This window comes from Mastigoproctus giganteus, chromosome 5 (assembly GCF_048544385.1).
Source record: "Mastigoproctus giganteus isolate SK-2022 chromosome 5, ASM4854438v1, whole genome shotgun sequence".
Lineage (NCBI taxonomy): Eukaryota > Metazoa > Arthropoda > Arachnida > Uropygi > Thelyphonidae > Mastigoproctus > Mastigoproctus giganteus.
Genome location: NC_143579.1, coordinates 113,074,333 through 113,087,537, shown reverse-complemented (window position 1 = coordinate 113,087,537; position 13,205 = coordinate 113,074,333). Strand labels below are relative to the sequence as shown.

The following is a 13,205-nucleotide window of genomic DNA, read 5'->3' as shown; positions in this document are numbered from 1 at the left end:
TATTGTTTATTTCCATATATTCTTGGATTTATCTGAGCTCAATGGTAAGAAGTTGGTTGACAAAATTGATCTGCATTCTCAATAGGATAACATATGAAAACTGTTTTGTTGCATATAATGCTTAGAAAACAATAGACTTTTTTCCAACTCTTTTCTCTTGGAAGTTCCCTTTCCTTATTGGAAGAGAAATTGGTTTTTGAACATGATGAAGGTAGGTTGTATTCACTATGCCACTCTATAACTTGCTGCACTGTTTAGATATGATTCTTGTACTGAAACTCCTTCTGAACCCTGCTTATTCTTTGGGTTTTGCCACATCAAGTATTGTGCTTATTCTTCCTGGAAACCGTAGACAAATTGCAATAGGCTTATTTGTCGGTAGTTTTTATAAATCTGCCTTGGTACCTCTTTTGTGCATTAGGATGGCGTCTGCAATTTTTCATGCTGCAGGTACTTTGTTAAATAGTTTGCAATATCTCTACATACTGGCTGGCCTCCAGCTTTCAATATTTCAAGAGTGACTTTATCAGGTTCTGCTGCTTTGGCATTTTTCATTGATTTTATAGTGTCTTCCACTTCTACTAAAATTTCTGGTACACCTTCTACATCTGGTTTTGGATCCAGTTGTTGTCCTTTATCCTTATAAAGGTTTGAAAAAAATTATTTCACTTGTTTTAGTATTTCTTCTTGGGATTTCAGTTCATTCCCTGATTAAGAGAAGTGTTATGGCTGTCCAAAAGTTTCACCACCCATTTACATTTGTAGTAGTAGAGGCATGTGATGAAAGAAAGCAAGAGTATGAGCTTATGTAGCATCAGCCAAAAAAAAATAAATTCACACATCCATTCCTTCTAAAAGTTTTTCCAGTTCCTCCTGCAATTTATTTAAGCTATCAACTTCCACAACAACAGATTGAAGTTTGTTCCATCAATCAACTACCTGCTGGCTAAAGGCAAATTTCCACACATCTATTCTACAACTGTCTTTCCTCAATTTGAATTTAGGCCTGCTCAGCCCATTCAAGGCCATGTACACCTCAATCAGATTACCTTGCAAGTGCCTAGTCTCCAGAAGCTGCAATTTGCAGAATTAAACCTTTGTTGGTAAGAGCACTCTTTCGCTCCCCTCACCAATCTTGTTGCCCTTCTCTCTACACGCTCAAGCAACTCTACATCCGTCCTAAAATGAGGCCTCCAGCCTTTACGCAGTACTCAGTGCGCGGCCTGACCATTGCCTTATACAAAGGGATAATCACCTCCTTTTCCCTAATAGCAAAATTCCTGTATATCATTGACAAAACTCCATGACCTGCTCTGGCAGCCTGTCTGCATTGCTCAGAAAAGTCATTGACTGCACAATTACTCCCAGGTCTTTTTCAATTTCTACAACCCTAAGTGTAGTACCACACAGTTGGTATGTTTCTCTGGGGTTACTTCTATCCATATGCAGTACTTTGCATTTGTCAATGTTAAACTTCAGTTGACCCTTCTCAGCCCATCTGCTGAACTTTTCTAGATCCTGTTGCAGTAGCACACTGTCATTAACAACTCTTTCAACCTTTGTATCATCTGTAAATTTCGACATTAAGCCTGATATATGTTCATCAATATCATTGATAAATACCGAAAACAACAATGGGCCCAACACTGAACCCTGGGGGTTCAGAGTTGTGCCCATTAGTCCACAAACAGCAGTGCCCGTTGATTACCACTCTCTGTCCTCTCCCACTCAACCACTCTTTTATTCATTGTAGCAACTTTCCCTTAATACCACACTCCTCTAATTTGTACAGTAGTCTTCCATGCGCAACAGTATTAAAGGCTTTCCTTAAATCTAAGTATATGGTATCAAAATTATTTTTTGCATCCAGTTCCTGTGTAACCACATCATAGTATTCAATCAAATTTGTCAGTCAAAACTTTACCTTAACAAACCCATGCTGTGTCTGAATTATTACTGCAGTTTTGTCTAGATGATCCTGCACTGCTTCTGTTTAACCAGTGACTCCATAATTTTCCCTGGAACAGAAGTTGAACTAACTGGTCTGTAATTACTCGTTTCACCTTTTGATTCCCCTTTTTGAATTGGGGATACATTTGCAAAACTCCAGTCCTTGGGGACTTCCTATGAATCCAAGGATACCCTCATAATTATGGCTAAGGGTTTGCTTACTTCCTTTGCTGCCTCCTTTAATATAACTGGATAGATCCCATCCATTCTAGTTGCCTCTTTTTTTATGTTCAATTTCAACAATTTCTCCTCCACTTTGCTCTCAGTTATTACAAAATCGTTTAGAGCTACCTGCTAGAGTTTGATAAGCTTCTGGCTTCCTACAGACTTACTCATGTGTGAATGTAGATGCGAAATACTCATTCAGTTTGCCAGCTATCTGAGCAGGATCATCAACAGTCATACCATAAATATGAAATGTGCCAATCTGATTCCTCCCCTTCCTTCTGGAGTTTATACAAATAAAGAAGTCCTTGCTGTTTTTCTTAGCATCCTTTGCCAAAGATGTCCCATAATCCTCTGTGTCGCTAGATAATTTATATGCAACGCATGTATTTTTCTTCTCTGCCATGAGTCTCATCAGTTCATCTGACATCCATTTTAGCTTAAATGGATGTCAGAGAATTTGGCTGCCAGGTGTTGCTTGGTAAAGACAGACTTCTGTAGCTGCTGCAAACAGAGAAGTTTTCCTTGAAATTTTATTGTATTTTTGATTAATTAAGGTATTAATTTGTGTTTTAGAAATAGATTTAATATGCTTAGTAGCATTCGTTAGCTTATTTTTTAAATTTAGCTAGTGATTTTGTAAGTACAACTCTCTACTCATACCACTATCGTGCCGGTGTTTTGGAAGGAATATCGTAGCATAACCAGTAGCGCAAAAGAATAGTAGGGTTTAAAGTGTAATAAATAATTATTTTGAAGGTTTCAGTCACCTTTTGGGCATGTGTCTTTTGTATTTTATCATATTTTTGGTTATTAACATATTAATTTGTGTTCTATAAGTAGATTAATGTATTTTAAATTTAGCTAGTGACTTTGTAAGTTACAACTCAGTACTCATACCACTATTGTGCCAGTGTTTTGGCATGAATATCATAGTGTAACCAGTAGGGCTGAAGAATAGTATGGAATTAATTGTAATAAATAAGTATTTTGAAGGTTTTAATAACTTTTTGGAATATATAGCTTTTGTATTTAGCTAAGGATAACATTGTGATCGTTACGATATAGCATAACTTACTAACATATATCTCGAACTTGATAGCTAAGGTATAACGTAAAACTATATAGTATTGTATTGTATAGTCTACTAAGTTACTCAATTAAATTTATTAACGTTATTAATTTTCATTGTTAATTAATTAAATCATATTTAAACGGAAATCATGCCCCAGACAGCAAAGCAACGTGCGAAAAGTAGCGGAAGTGCTGTGGCTCGGGGGAGAACTGAAGGGTGCGATTCTCCAATGCATCACAGCCTAAAAATACATGCAACTTGTGGAATGTTTGCGGATCTTTCTGGAACGGGACATGATATTGCCAAGGGGGGTGACTCCTTACATCATGCTTGATGTAAGGAGTGTGAAGAATAGAGCAGATACCCTTGAAGGAATTAAATTGGTGGAAAGCTCTAAGCTGCCCACATCAGTGCCAGAGCTTGCACTTGATAATCAGGCAACACAGCAACAACCTTCAGGGTGGAATGCACGGTCCCACAGAAGCTAGTTATTGTAGGTGCCTCTATTGTCAGGTATACAAATAATATATAGTGCAAAATGGATAGATGAAATAAGACCAGGGTATGTGTACAAGGGGCAAAAGTTGATGACATTGTGGAGCAGATATCATCTTTTAGCATTAGTTCAGGCATATTATGCAAGAAAGCAAGTTTATACAGCATCAGCCAAAAAAAAAAAAGAAAAAAAAATACCCTTCCCATTTCACCCATCCTGTCACTCCAAATGTTTATATAGTTCAGCCTTAAAGTTATTTAAACTATCAACTTCCACAACAACAACAGATGGAAGTTTGTTCCAGCAATCAATTACCCAATGGCTAAAGGCAAACTTCACCACATCTATTCTACAACTGTCTTTCCTCAATTTGAATCTATGCCCTCTGAGGTTCTTAATCTGAGCAAACGGACGTATCCCATCAGAATTCAGCTTCTCAAACCATTCAAGGCCTTATACACCTCAATCAGATCACTTTGCAGGTGCCTAGTCTCAAGATGATGCAACTAGCAGAACTTAAGCCTTTCTTTGTAAGCCCACTCCTTTGTTCCTCTCACCAATCTTATTGCCTTCTCTGTACGCATTCTCGCAAATCTACATCCTTCCTAAAATGAGGTCTCCAGACCTCTATGTAGCACTCAAGGTGTGGCCTGACCATTGCTTTATACAAAGAGATAATCACCTCCTTTTCTCTCCTAGCAAAATTCCTATATATCATTGACAATAGCCCATGACCTACTCTGGCAGCCTGTCTGCATTGCTCAGAAAACATCATATCTGAATCTGAGTCACTGAAGAAATGGTGCTTGCCCTAGAGACAAATAAAATTGGGAATATTTCCCTCAAGTATCTTGAGGCCTACCAGGTTGTGGATTTCTGATTTGGGCTCCAGAGCAGAATAGTCAATTGCATACTGTTCTGGTTCGTGAGAGATTTGCATCTTATTGGGATGTTCCATTGCCACTCTCAGGGAAATGGGTAATATGTTTTTGTAATAAGGATAGGTAGACCTGATTGTCAGGATCAACAATTGATCCTGACACTCGGACAACGATACATTTACAGTGGCCATGGACAAAAAAACTGCATCACCTTAAAAAAGTAACATTTGTAGTGAAACTTATAAGATAAGTTATTTTGTTTGTTGCAAAGCAAAGATATTTCCTCAGTTAACGCTTCTATTGCATCAGACAGTAATTGCAAAGTATTGCATCAGCTGTTTCTATAAATACAGCATTGGAAGGGTACACGCTCATTAGTATTCTGTTTTGCAGAGGTGTAAGCACAGCTCCATATGTTCAGTTGACACCAAGGAAAAAAAGTGTAGCTGTTACTTTGTCCCAGGAAGGGCTTTCTACCAGAGATGGACTGTCCAAAAGACTTACCATGGAGACCCCTGTCGGCCAGAGCCCAATGGCGATCGGTTTGAGTTTCAGTATTACACTCTCACCTCCGATACATTCTGTTGTTGACTAATATATGAAAACTAAATGCACAAAAATCATAATAACAAAAATATGGATATTCCTTATCTACAGTAATATATGTTAGAGTTTTGATAAAAGCAGCACCACGAGGTTGCCATTGCAACTAGTCGCTACCATACATATTGGTATAAGGTAGCATGACTATGGCCGCTGTGATGTGGTTATGAAAAGGGTGACTTCTCAGTATAGTATAGTGCCGTACCTAGACTTCTGTCAGCTGGGTGAAATATTCATCTGGTGCCCCCTTGCAAAAATTAAAGGTGGAATTCGTGAAATTGAAAAATAAAGGAAACACCTAAAAATTATTCAAATCATAATTATTTATCTTTTCACATCAATACCTTACAATATTTATTTGATATAAATTTGTCTATAACACCTGATGTTTTTATATTTTTTAGTACATCTTGTTCTATTGACATAATGGCCAATTCGTTAATTCTTTGCCAGTGAGAATTCCTTCAAGGTGTTGACATTTCGTTTCTATTGCACTTTCAAATAAATTCATGAAGTTTATGAACCAATCTGCTATTTCTGATAAACCTATAACTAGAAAAATGCCCATAAAAATTCCTCTCATCATCGACAGGACTCGAACTCAGGTATTTTCCACCCGGTGTGGGGAGGATGGCAATTCTATCAATTGTGCTACCCAGGAGACATCTTCAAGGTATATACTAGCACACATCATATGTACTGCTCAATCAGGTACCTCTTTACTTTACCCTTGTGGCGAAGTTGAAACATGGAATAATGTGTTGTTCTCCTGTCACTTGTATGAGAACTTCAGGAATATTCTTAAATCTGAAGTTTATAACTTCTCTCTTGGAAATGAGCCTAATCTAGTAATCCATATCTCGACTTTCCAGGCTTTACAGAACTTTGCTAAAAATGCCTTTGAGAAGAGAAGTAATATGGGTGTAAGACAACTAACACCTAGAGCGACTTGACAATAGGGTTGAGGCAAAATCTGCCATCTCCTTTTTGGTACCAAAACCATAAAGACCATAGCTACTACTGCTTTTGATTCTTTTGGAACCATAGTGTTCCTGAATTTGACTTACTGACAACTAAGCATAAATGGTGTGGTTTTGCCAAAGCAGTGCAATTTTTTATTTATTTTATTTACATTTTATTTCTTTCTTACTTTTTCTGTCTCTTTTGAGATGGTTCGTGCCATACTGGGACTGGCCCACCTTCCCGTGGTGTGGACCAGTACCCAGAACCATCTCTCCAGGTGACTGATGTTATGCATACCATCCTGACTGCATAACACTGACTGTAAAGTTCCCCACCAGTCAGATGGTTTGGGGATGCATAACAAGTAAATGGGTGGGGTGACTTAAGTTTATTAATGGAACGGTGAATGCAGAAACCTACACTGCTATCTTGGAGGAGTGCCTGAAACCCATTATTAGGGATCAGCACACAGACATCCAAAACTGCATTTTTCAACAGGACTCAGCACCTTGCCACACAGCAAAATTGGTGTTTTATGCTATTTAGATTTAATGATGAGTCTCACTTCTTGTCTCACAAGGGTTTAAACATACTTACACCAATGTTTTCCCTTGTTTTTCTTGCTTAAGGTGCCGTCATTCCTCAGAAATGCTGGAATTACAGTGTTGGACTGGCCTGGCAACAGTCCATATTTGAACCCTATTGAAAATTGCTGGTACATAATGCCATCTAAAATTGCTCAAAAGAAGATAACAAGTAAGATTCGGCTGCAGGAGAGCATTATAAGGAATGACCACCACATACCACGAAATTAGGCAACTTTTGGATATACAACCATATATCCAGAAATTGATTAACTGTGCCAGATCGTTGCAAGGCTCTAATTGCAGCTCGAGGAGGAACAACAAAATATTGAGGATTTATTTTGCTGATTTACAGTACATAATGCTTTATGTTAACTTGTCATTTCAGTTTGTACACCTAAATGCAATAAAATGTATGTTTAGTTGTCATGATTGCCATTTGCATGATTTCTCATATTTCCATTAATTTCGGGTTTTACCCTTTGGGAAGATATTTATGGCACTTAGGTATATCAGGTGGAGTCTTTATTGGATTTCATTCACAGAGATATATATACCATCTAACAAATACATTTTGAACATTTCTGCAACCCACAATGCAGCACAAAACACATTATTTGCAAAATTTGCAAGTGTCATCCAACAAAGTGTCATTTCAATGTTGTTATCAACAGATTATTGGTAACATCATCAATTGTTGCTCCTGGCAGGATGCACCTTGGGTCTAGTCCACCTATCATTATTAAAAAAAAAAGCGCCTCCGTAGCCAGGTGGGAAGGAGCAGCAGTGAGTAGCCCACGCTTCTTGATTAGACCGGGGTTCGAGCCCGTCACCACCAAATACGGAGGATGCGGAAAGGTCAGGGAATGACCACCACATATCCCGGAGCAATATGGCCTTAGTTGCTAATGCTCCTAAAAACCAAATAACAAATAACATAACATTATTAAAAAAAGATTACAGAATTCAAATTAACAAAATATAATAATTAATTAGTTAAAAAACTTTATCTACTTAATGAAATACTAAGAATTAAAATTAAAGAATTACAGAAATTAAATTTAGAAGATATTTAAACACATTATGGAAAAAAAAAAAAAACAGTTGTTTACTAAATTCTTAGCCCAAACCTCCTTTAATCCCCTTGAATAAAATATGACTGAGCTATCAATGTTTCCTCTTTGTTGCCACCAGACACAAAATTAATGGATTTTGATTTGTGTTACTATTTTAGATTGCCAAAATTGATATCCATTATGCAAGAACAGCAAAAAAGATTGATGTTAAAAGACTGAATCAGGTGATGTGGCAGTGTTTGTCATCTGCTTCTGAGGAAAATAAGGTAACTTTTTTAAATTCATATGCAATATAAGTGTTCTGAGCTTGACATCAATGAAGATATATGAAGTAGGACTGTATCTAGATTACTTTTTCAACCTCTCTCTCTCTCTCCCACAGAAAGTTGTTACCTTTTTTGAAAATGAAAAGATAATCCTTGTTCAAAATATGTTTATTATTTGTTGAGCTATAACTATCTACCAATCCTATAAAGAGGGCAAGTTTTCATTTTATATTTTAGGTGCATTTGCAAATGCACCTAAAATTGAGACTAACTAAATCAAGCTTAAATAGAATCATAAAACAACTTAAATATAAGATTCATCATCCTATGTCGCCACAAAGTTTCTGAGAATCTGAAAAATTTCTAAGGAAATGTGCCTTGCTGTGTCTGTGCCAAGGAATTTTACGTTTGGTTTCACTGTGATATTTTCTCCATCTAATGTCTAGTTCTAGAAACAGATTTCTTTCAAAACAGAATTGTAAACTTATATTTTCCAAATTCATAGCTTGTAACTGTTTGTTTGAGGGGTATCTGTTGATATTGCAGTCTGTATTTGTTGCTCTGTTTTTGTCATGGTACATGATTTACATAAAATACTGAAATCATGAATGAAGTTGGTGCCAAACAGTGTTGCCAATATTTGATTTGCCATAGGCCAAAAGCTCATGCAATTTCCTGTAAATTTGTGAATATATTTTATTTATTTTTTTAATGAAATGGGAATAAATAGCATTAGCATTAGCAGGCACATATATAATGCAAGAAAGCAAGCTTATACAGCTTTGGGGGGGGGGGTAGAAGTGTTGTAGAAGTAGACAACATTTGTCTACTTCTACAACAGACGGAAGTTTGTTCCAGCAATCAACCACCTTCTGGCTAAAGGCAAACTTCCCCACATCAATTCTACAACTGTTTTTCCTCAATTTGAATTTATGTCCCCTCGGGTGATTAAGCTGGGCAAGAGGAAGAATCCCATCAGCATTCAGCATGCTCAAACCATTCGAGGCACTTAAATCAGATCACCTTCCTAGTCTCCAGATACTATAATTTGCAAAACTTAAGCCTTTCTACGTGATAGCAACGATTTCTTACATTCAATAATCTAGTTGTCCTCCTCTGTACACATTCCAGCAGCTCTACATCCTTTCTAAAATGATGCCTTCACAAATGTATACAGTACTCAAGGTGTTGGGTATAAACCAGGAGATAGTCACCTCCTTTTCCTGTTAGAAAAATTCCTGTATATCATTGGCAAGACATCATGAGCTATTCTTGCAGCCCATCTGCACTGTTCAGAAAACTTCACACCTGACTGCCCAGTTACCCCCAGGTTCTTTTCATTCTCTACCACCCTCAATGTAGTACTACACAGTTGATATGTTACTCTGGGGTTACTGCAACACATGTGCAGTCCTTTACATTTGCCAATGTTAAACTTCAGTTGCTACCTCTCAACTCATCTGCTTAACTTTTAGATCCTGTTGCAGTAGCATATTGTCATTAGTGTCATTAGCAACCCTGCCAACTTTCGTATAATCTGCAAACTTAGATATTAAGCCTGATATACCATCATCAGTATTAGTAGAAGCATATGATACAAGAAAGCAAGCTTATGCAGCATCAGCCAAAAAAAACCATCCCTTTTCATCCCTCCATTCTTTCCAAATGCCTGTCCAGCTCAGCCTTAAATTTATTTAGGCTATCAACTTCCACAACAAAAGATGGAAGCCTGTTCCACCAAGCAACTACCCGCTGGCTAAAGGCAAATTTCCACACATCTATTCTACATCTATCTTTCCTCAATTTGAAACTCTGTCCCCTCAGGTTCTTAGTCTGAGCAAGACAAAGTATCCCATCAACATTCAGCTTGCTCAAACCATCCAAGATCAGATCACCTCACAGGTGCCTACTCTCCAGGCGCTGCAATTTGCAGAACTTTAGCCTTTCTTGGTAAGAGCACCCCTTTGTTCCCCTCACCAATCTTGTTGCCCTTCTTTGTAATCGTTCTAGCATCTCTACATCCTTCCTACATCCAGACTTGTACACAGTACTCTAGGTGTGGCCTGACCATTGTCTTTTATAATGGAATTATCACCTCCCTATCCCTGCTAACAAAATTCCTATATATCATTCAAAAGACTCCGTGACCTGCCCTGGCAGCTCAGCTGCACTGCTTAGCGAACTTCATATTTGGCTGCACAATTACCCCCCCCCCCCAGGTCTTTTTCACTTTCCACTTCCTTCAGTGTAGTACCACCCAGTTGGTACATTTCTTTTCGGTTATTGCTACCCATATGCAGTACTTTGCATTTGTCAAGGTTAAACTCCAGTTGCCACTTCTCAGCCCATTTTCCCAACTTCTCTAGATCCAGTTGGAGTAGCATACTGTCATTACCGTCGTTTACAACCCTGCCAACCTTTGTATCATCTGCCAGCACCTCTGTAGCCAGGTGGGAAGGAGCAACAGTGCTTAGCATACGCTTCTTGATTAGACCGGGGTTCGAGCCTGCCACCACCAAATTACGGAGGATGCGGGAAGGTCAAGGAATGACCACCGCGTATTCCCGGAGCAATATGGCCTAAGTTGCTAATGCTCCTAAAAACCAAATAACAACAACAAGTATCATCTGCAAACTTGATACAGAGGTTGGCATTTATTATCATCAGTAAATACAGAAAACAGCATTGGATCCAACACTGAACCCTGTGGCACTCCACTAATAACATTAGTCCATGAAGAGCAGTGTCCATTGATTACCGCTCTCTGTCTTCTCCCACTCAACCATCCCTTTAGGTATAGCAGCTGTTTGCCTCCAATGTCACACTGGCACTTTGTGCAGCAGTCTTGCATGAGTAGCAGTAACAAAAGCCTTCCTAAGATCCAAGTGTATGTTATCAAAATTATTCTTTACATCCAGTTCCTTTGTGACCACATTATAGTATCCAATCAAATTGGTCAAACAAGACTTCCCCTTAACAAGCCCATGCTGTGTCTGAACTGTAACTGAAGTCTTGTCTAGATGATCATGCAGTGCTTCTGTAACCAGTGCATCCATTATTTTCCCAGGAACAGAAGTTAAACTAACAGGTCTATAATTACTTATGTCACGCTTTGATCCTCCTTTATGAATCGGGATCACATTTACACATCTCCAGTCCATGGGACCTCCCCTGAGTCCAAGGAAGCTCTCATAATTATGGCTAAGGGTATGCTTACTTCCTTTGCTGCCTCATTTAATATAACTGGATAGGTCCCATCTACCCCAGGTGCCTTTATGTTTAACTTCAACAATTTCTCCTCCAGTTTGCTTTGAGTTATTACAAAACCATTTAGCTCACTGTCAGAGTTTAATACACAGAGTGTGTTTATCAATGGACACTGCTCTTCATTGACTATTAGTGGAGTCCCCAGTGTTCGATGTTGGGACCATTGTTGTTTCCAGTATTTATCAATGATATTAATGAAGGTGTATCAGGGTTAATGTCTACGTTTGCAGAAGATATGAAGGTTGGCAGGGTTGTTAATGACAGTAATGATAGTATGCTACTGCAACAGGATCTCGAAAAGTTGAGCAGATGGGCAGAGAGGTGGCAACTGAAGTATAACATTGACAAATGTAAATTACTGCATTTGGATAGCAGTAACCCCAGAGTAACATATTAACATATCAACTGGGGGTAATTGGGAAGTCAGATAAGAAATTTTCTGAGTAGTGCAAAAAGGCTGCAAGAATAGCTCATGGTGTCTTGTTAATTATATACAGGTAACTAGTGCTCTTTTGGGACATTACGCAATGGTACTGCGTACCTTTATTAACAGTGATGTGTGACATTTGGATGCAGTGCACTTCGAAATTTGTAATATTCTGTTATTTTTTTTTCAAATGTTTACCTACTATTCAAATAAGCTTAAAATTATTTAACTAAATTTGCATTTTTTACTGTCTATTGTTAAGATAGTTTCTATATAAAACTGTATAACCGTTTTTATAATTTTAAATTACTTAGTCGGACCTCCGTTTAACGAAGTGCTTTTATAGCGAATTATTTTGAATTCCCCTTGGAAGTTACATTTAAAATAGTTTCCGTTGATCGGAGAAAATTTTCATGTAGCGAACGGATTGGGAGAGAATTAACTCGGTGCGAACTGTTTGCATTTCTGGCCTTCAGGCAATTAGTGTTGCTGCGCGAATTAAGAGAGCTAAAGCATTCTACAACTTAGTGGTACCTGGTAAAACCTATCAGGTTGTCGACCTGTCCCACCTACGGAGAAGTCGCACTAGTCAAGAGTGAGCAGATCAAGGTGTATTCCCAATGGGCTCTGCCCACCTTCTACTGCAGTGGTGTCCAACCTTTTCCCATACAGGGGCCATATTCAAAAAAATTCAAAGTTAGATTTCTTTAGTGTGTCACATTTTCTATATCTTGTTGCCTGTAAAAGTAAAATTGAAAATATTTGAAAATTTTATTAAGTACAATACACAATTACATTTACTGAACAAAACATTTATTGAGAATTTTTTAGATAATTAACAAAATTTAAAATGCTGTTTTAGTTCACTTTCCTCAGTTGGACACCTTTGTGAATCAACTGTAAGCACCCCATTCGAGAATTAGAAAAGTTATTTTCTTTTACAACGACAAATAATCATCTGTTGTTTCGCGAAAGTGCGTTATCCACTTTTTTTCCCGTAAATTTTCCTTATCTCTGTTTACATGATCACAGTACCTGAATATCTGAATGACACTGACATTTTGGACAGTTTCCAAAAAAAGAAAAGAAAAAAATTCAAATTTAAGAACTAGTGACAATTGTTTGTTTCTTATTTGGTTTTTAGGAGCATTAGCAACTAAGGCCATATTGCTCCTGGATATGCGGTGGTCATTCCCTGACCTTTTCCGCATCCTCCGTATTTGGTGGTGACGGGCTCGAACCCCGGTCTAATCAAGAAGCGTATGCTACGCACTGCTGCTCCTTCCCACCTGGCTACGGAGGCGCCCTAGTGACAATACTGATGATGAGTGAAGGAAAACGAGGACCACGAAGAAATTAATTCTTCTAAACGTTGAATTGTTGGCATTTGGT

General features: G+C 38.0%; 1 protein-coding gene across 1 annotated transcript in view; it reads left to right on the top strand.

The window, feature by feature from the left end:
- The window catches only part of barr (non-SMC condensin I complex subunit H), a 462,459-nt gene that overhangs the window by 403,345 nt on the left and 45,909 nt on the right, over nt 1-13,205 (top strand). Inside the window, exon 15 of the mRNA XM_090374633.1 lies at nt 8,012-8,119. Within this exon, the coding sequence (XP_090230759.1) occupies nt 8,012-8,119 (108 nt within the window). The remainder of the gene's footprint in view (nt 1-8,011; nt 8,120-13,205) is intronic.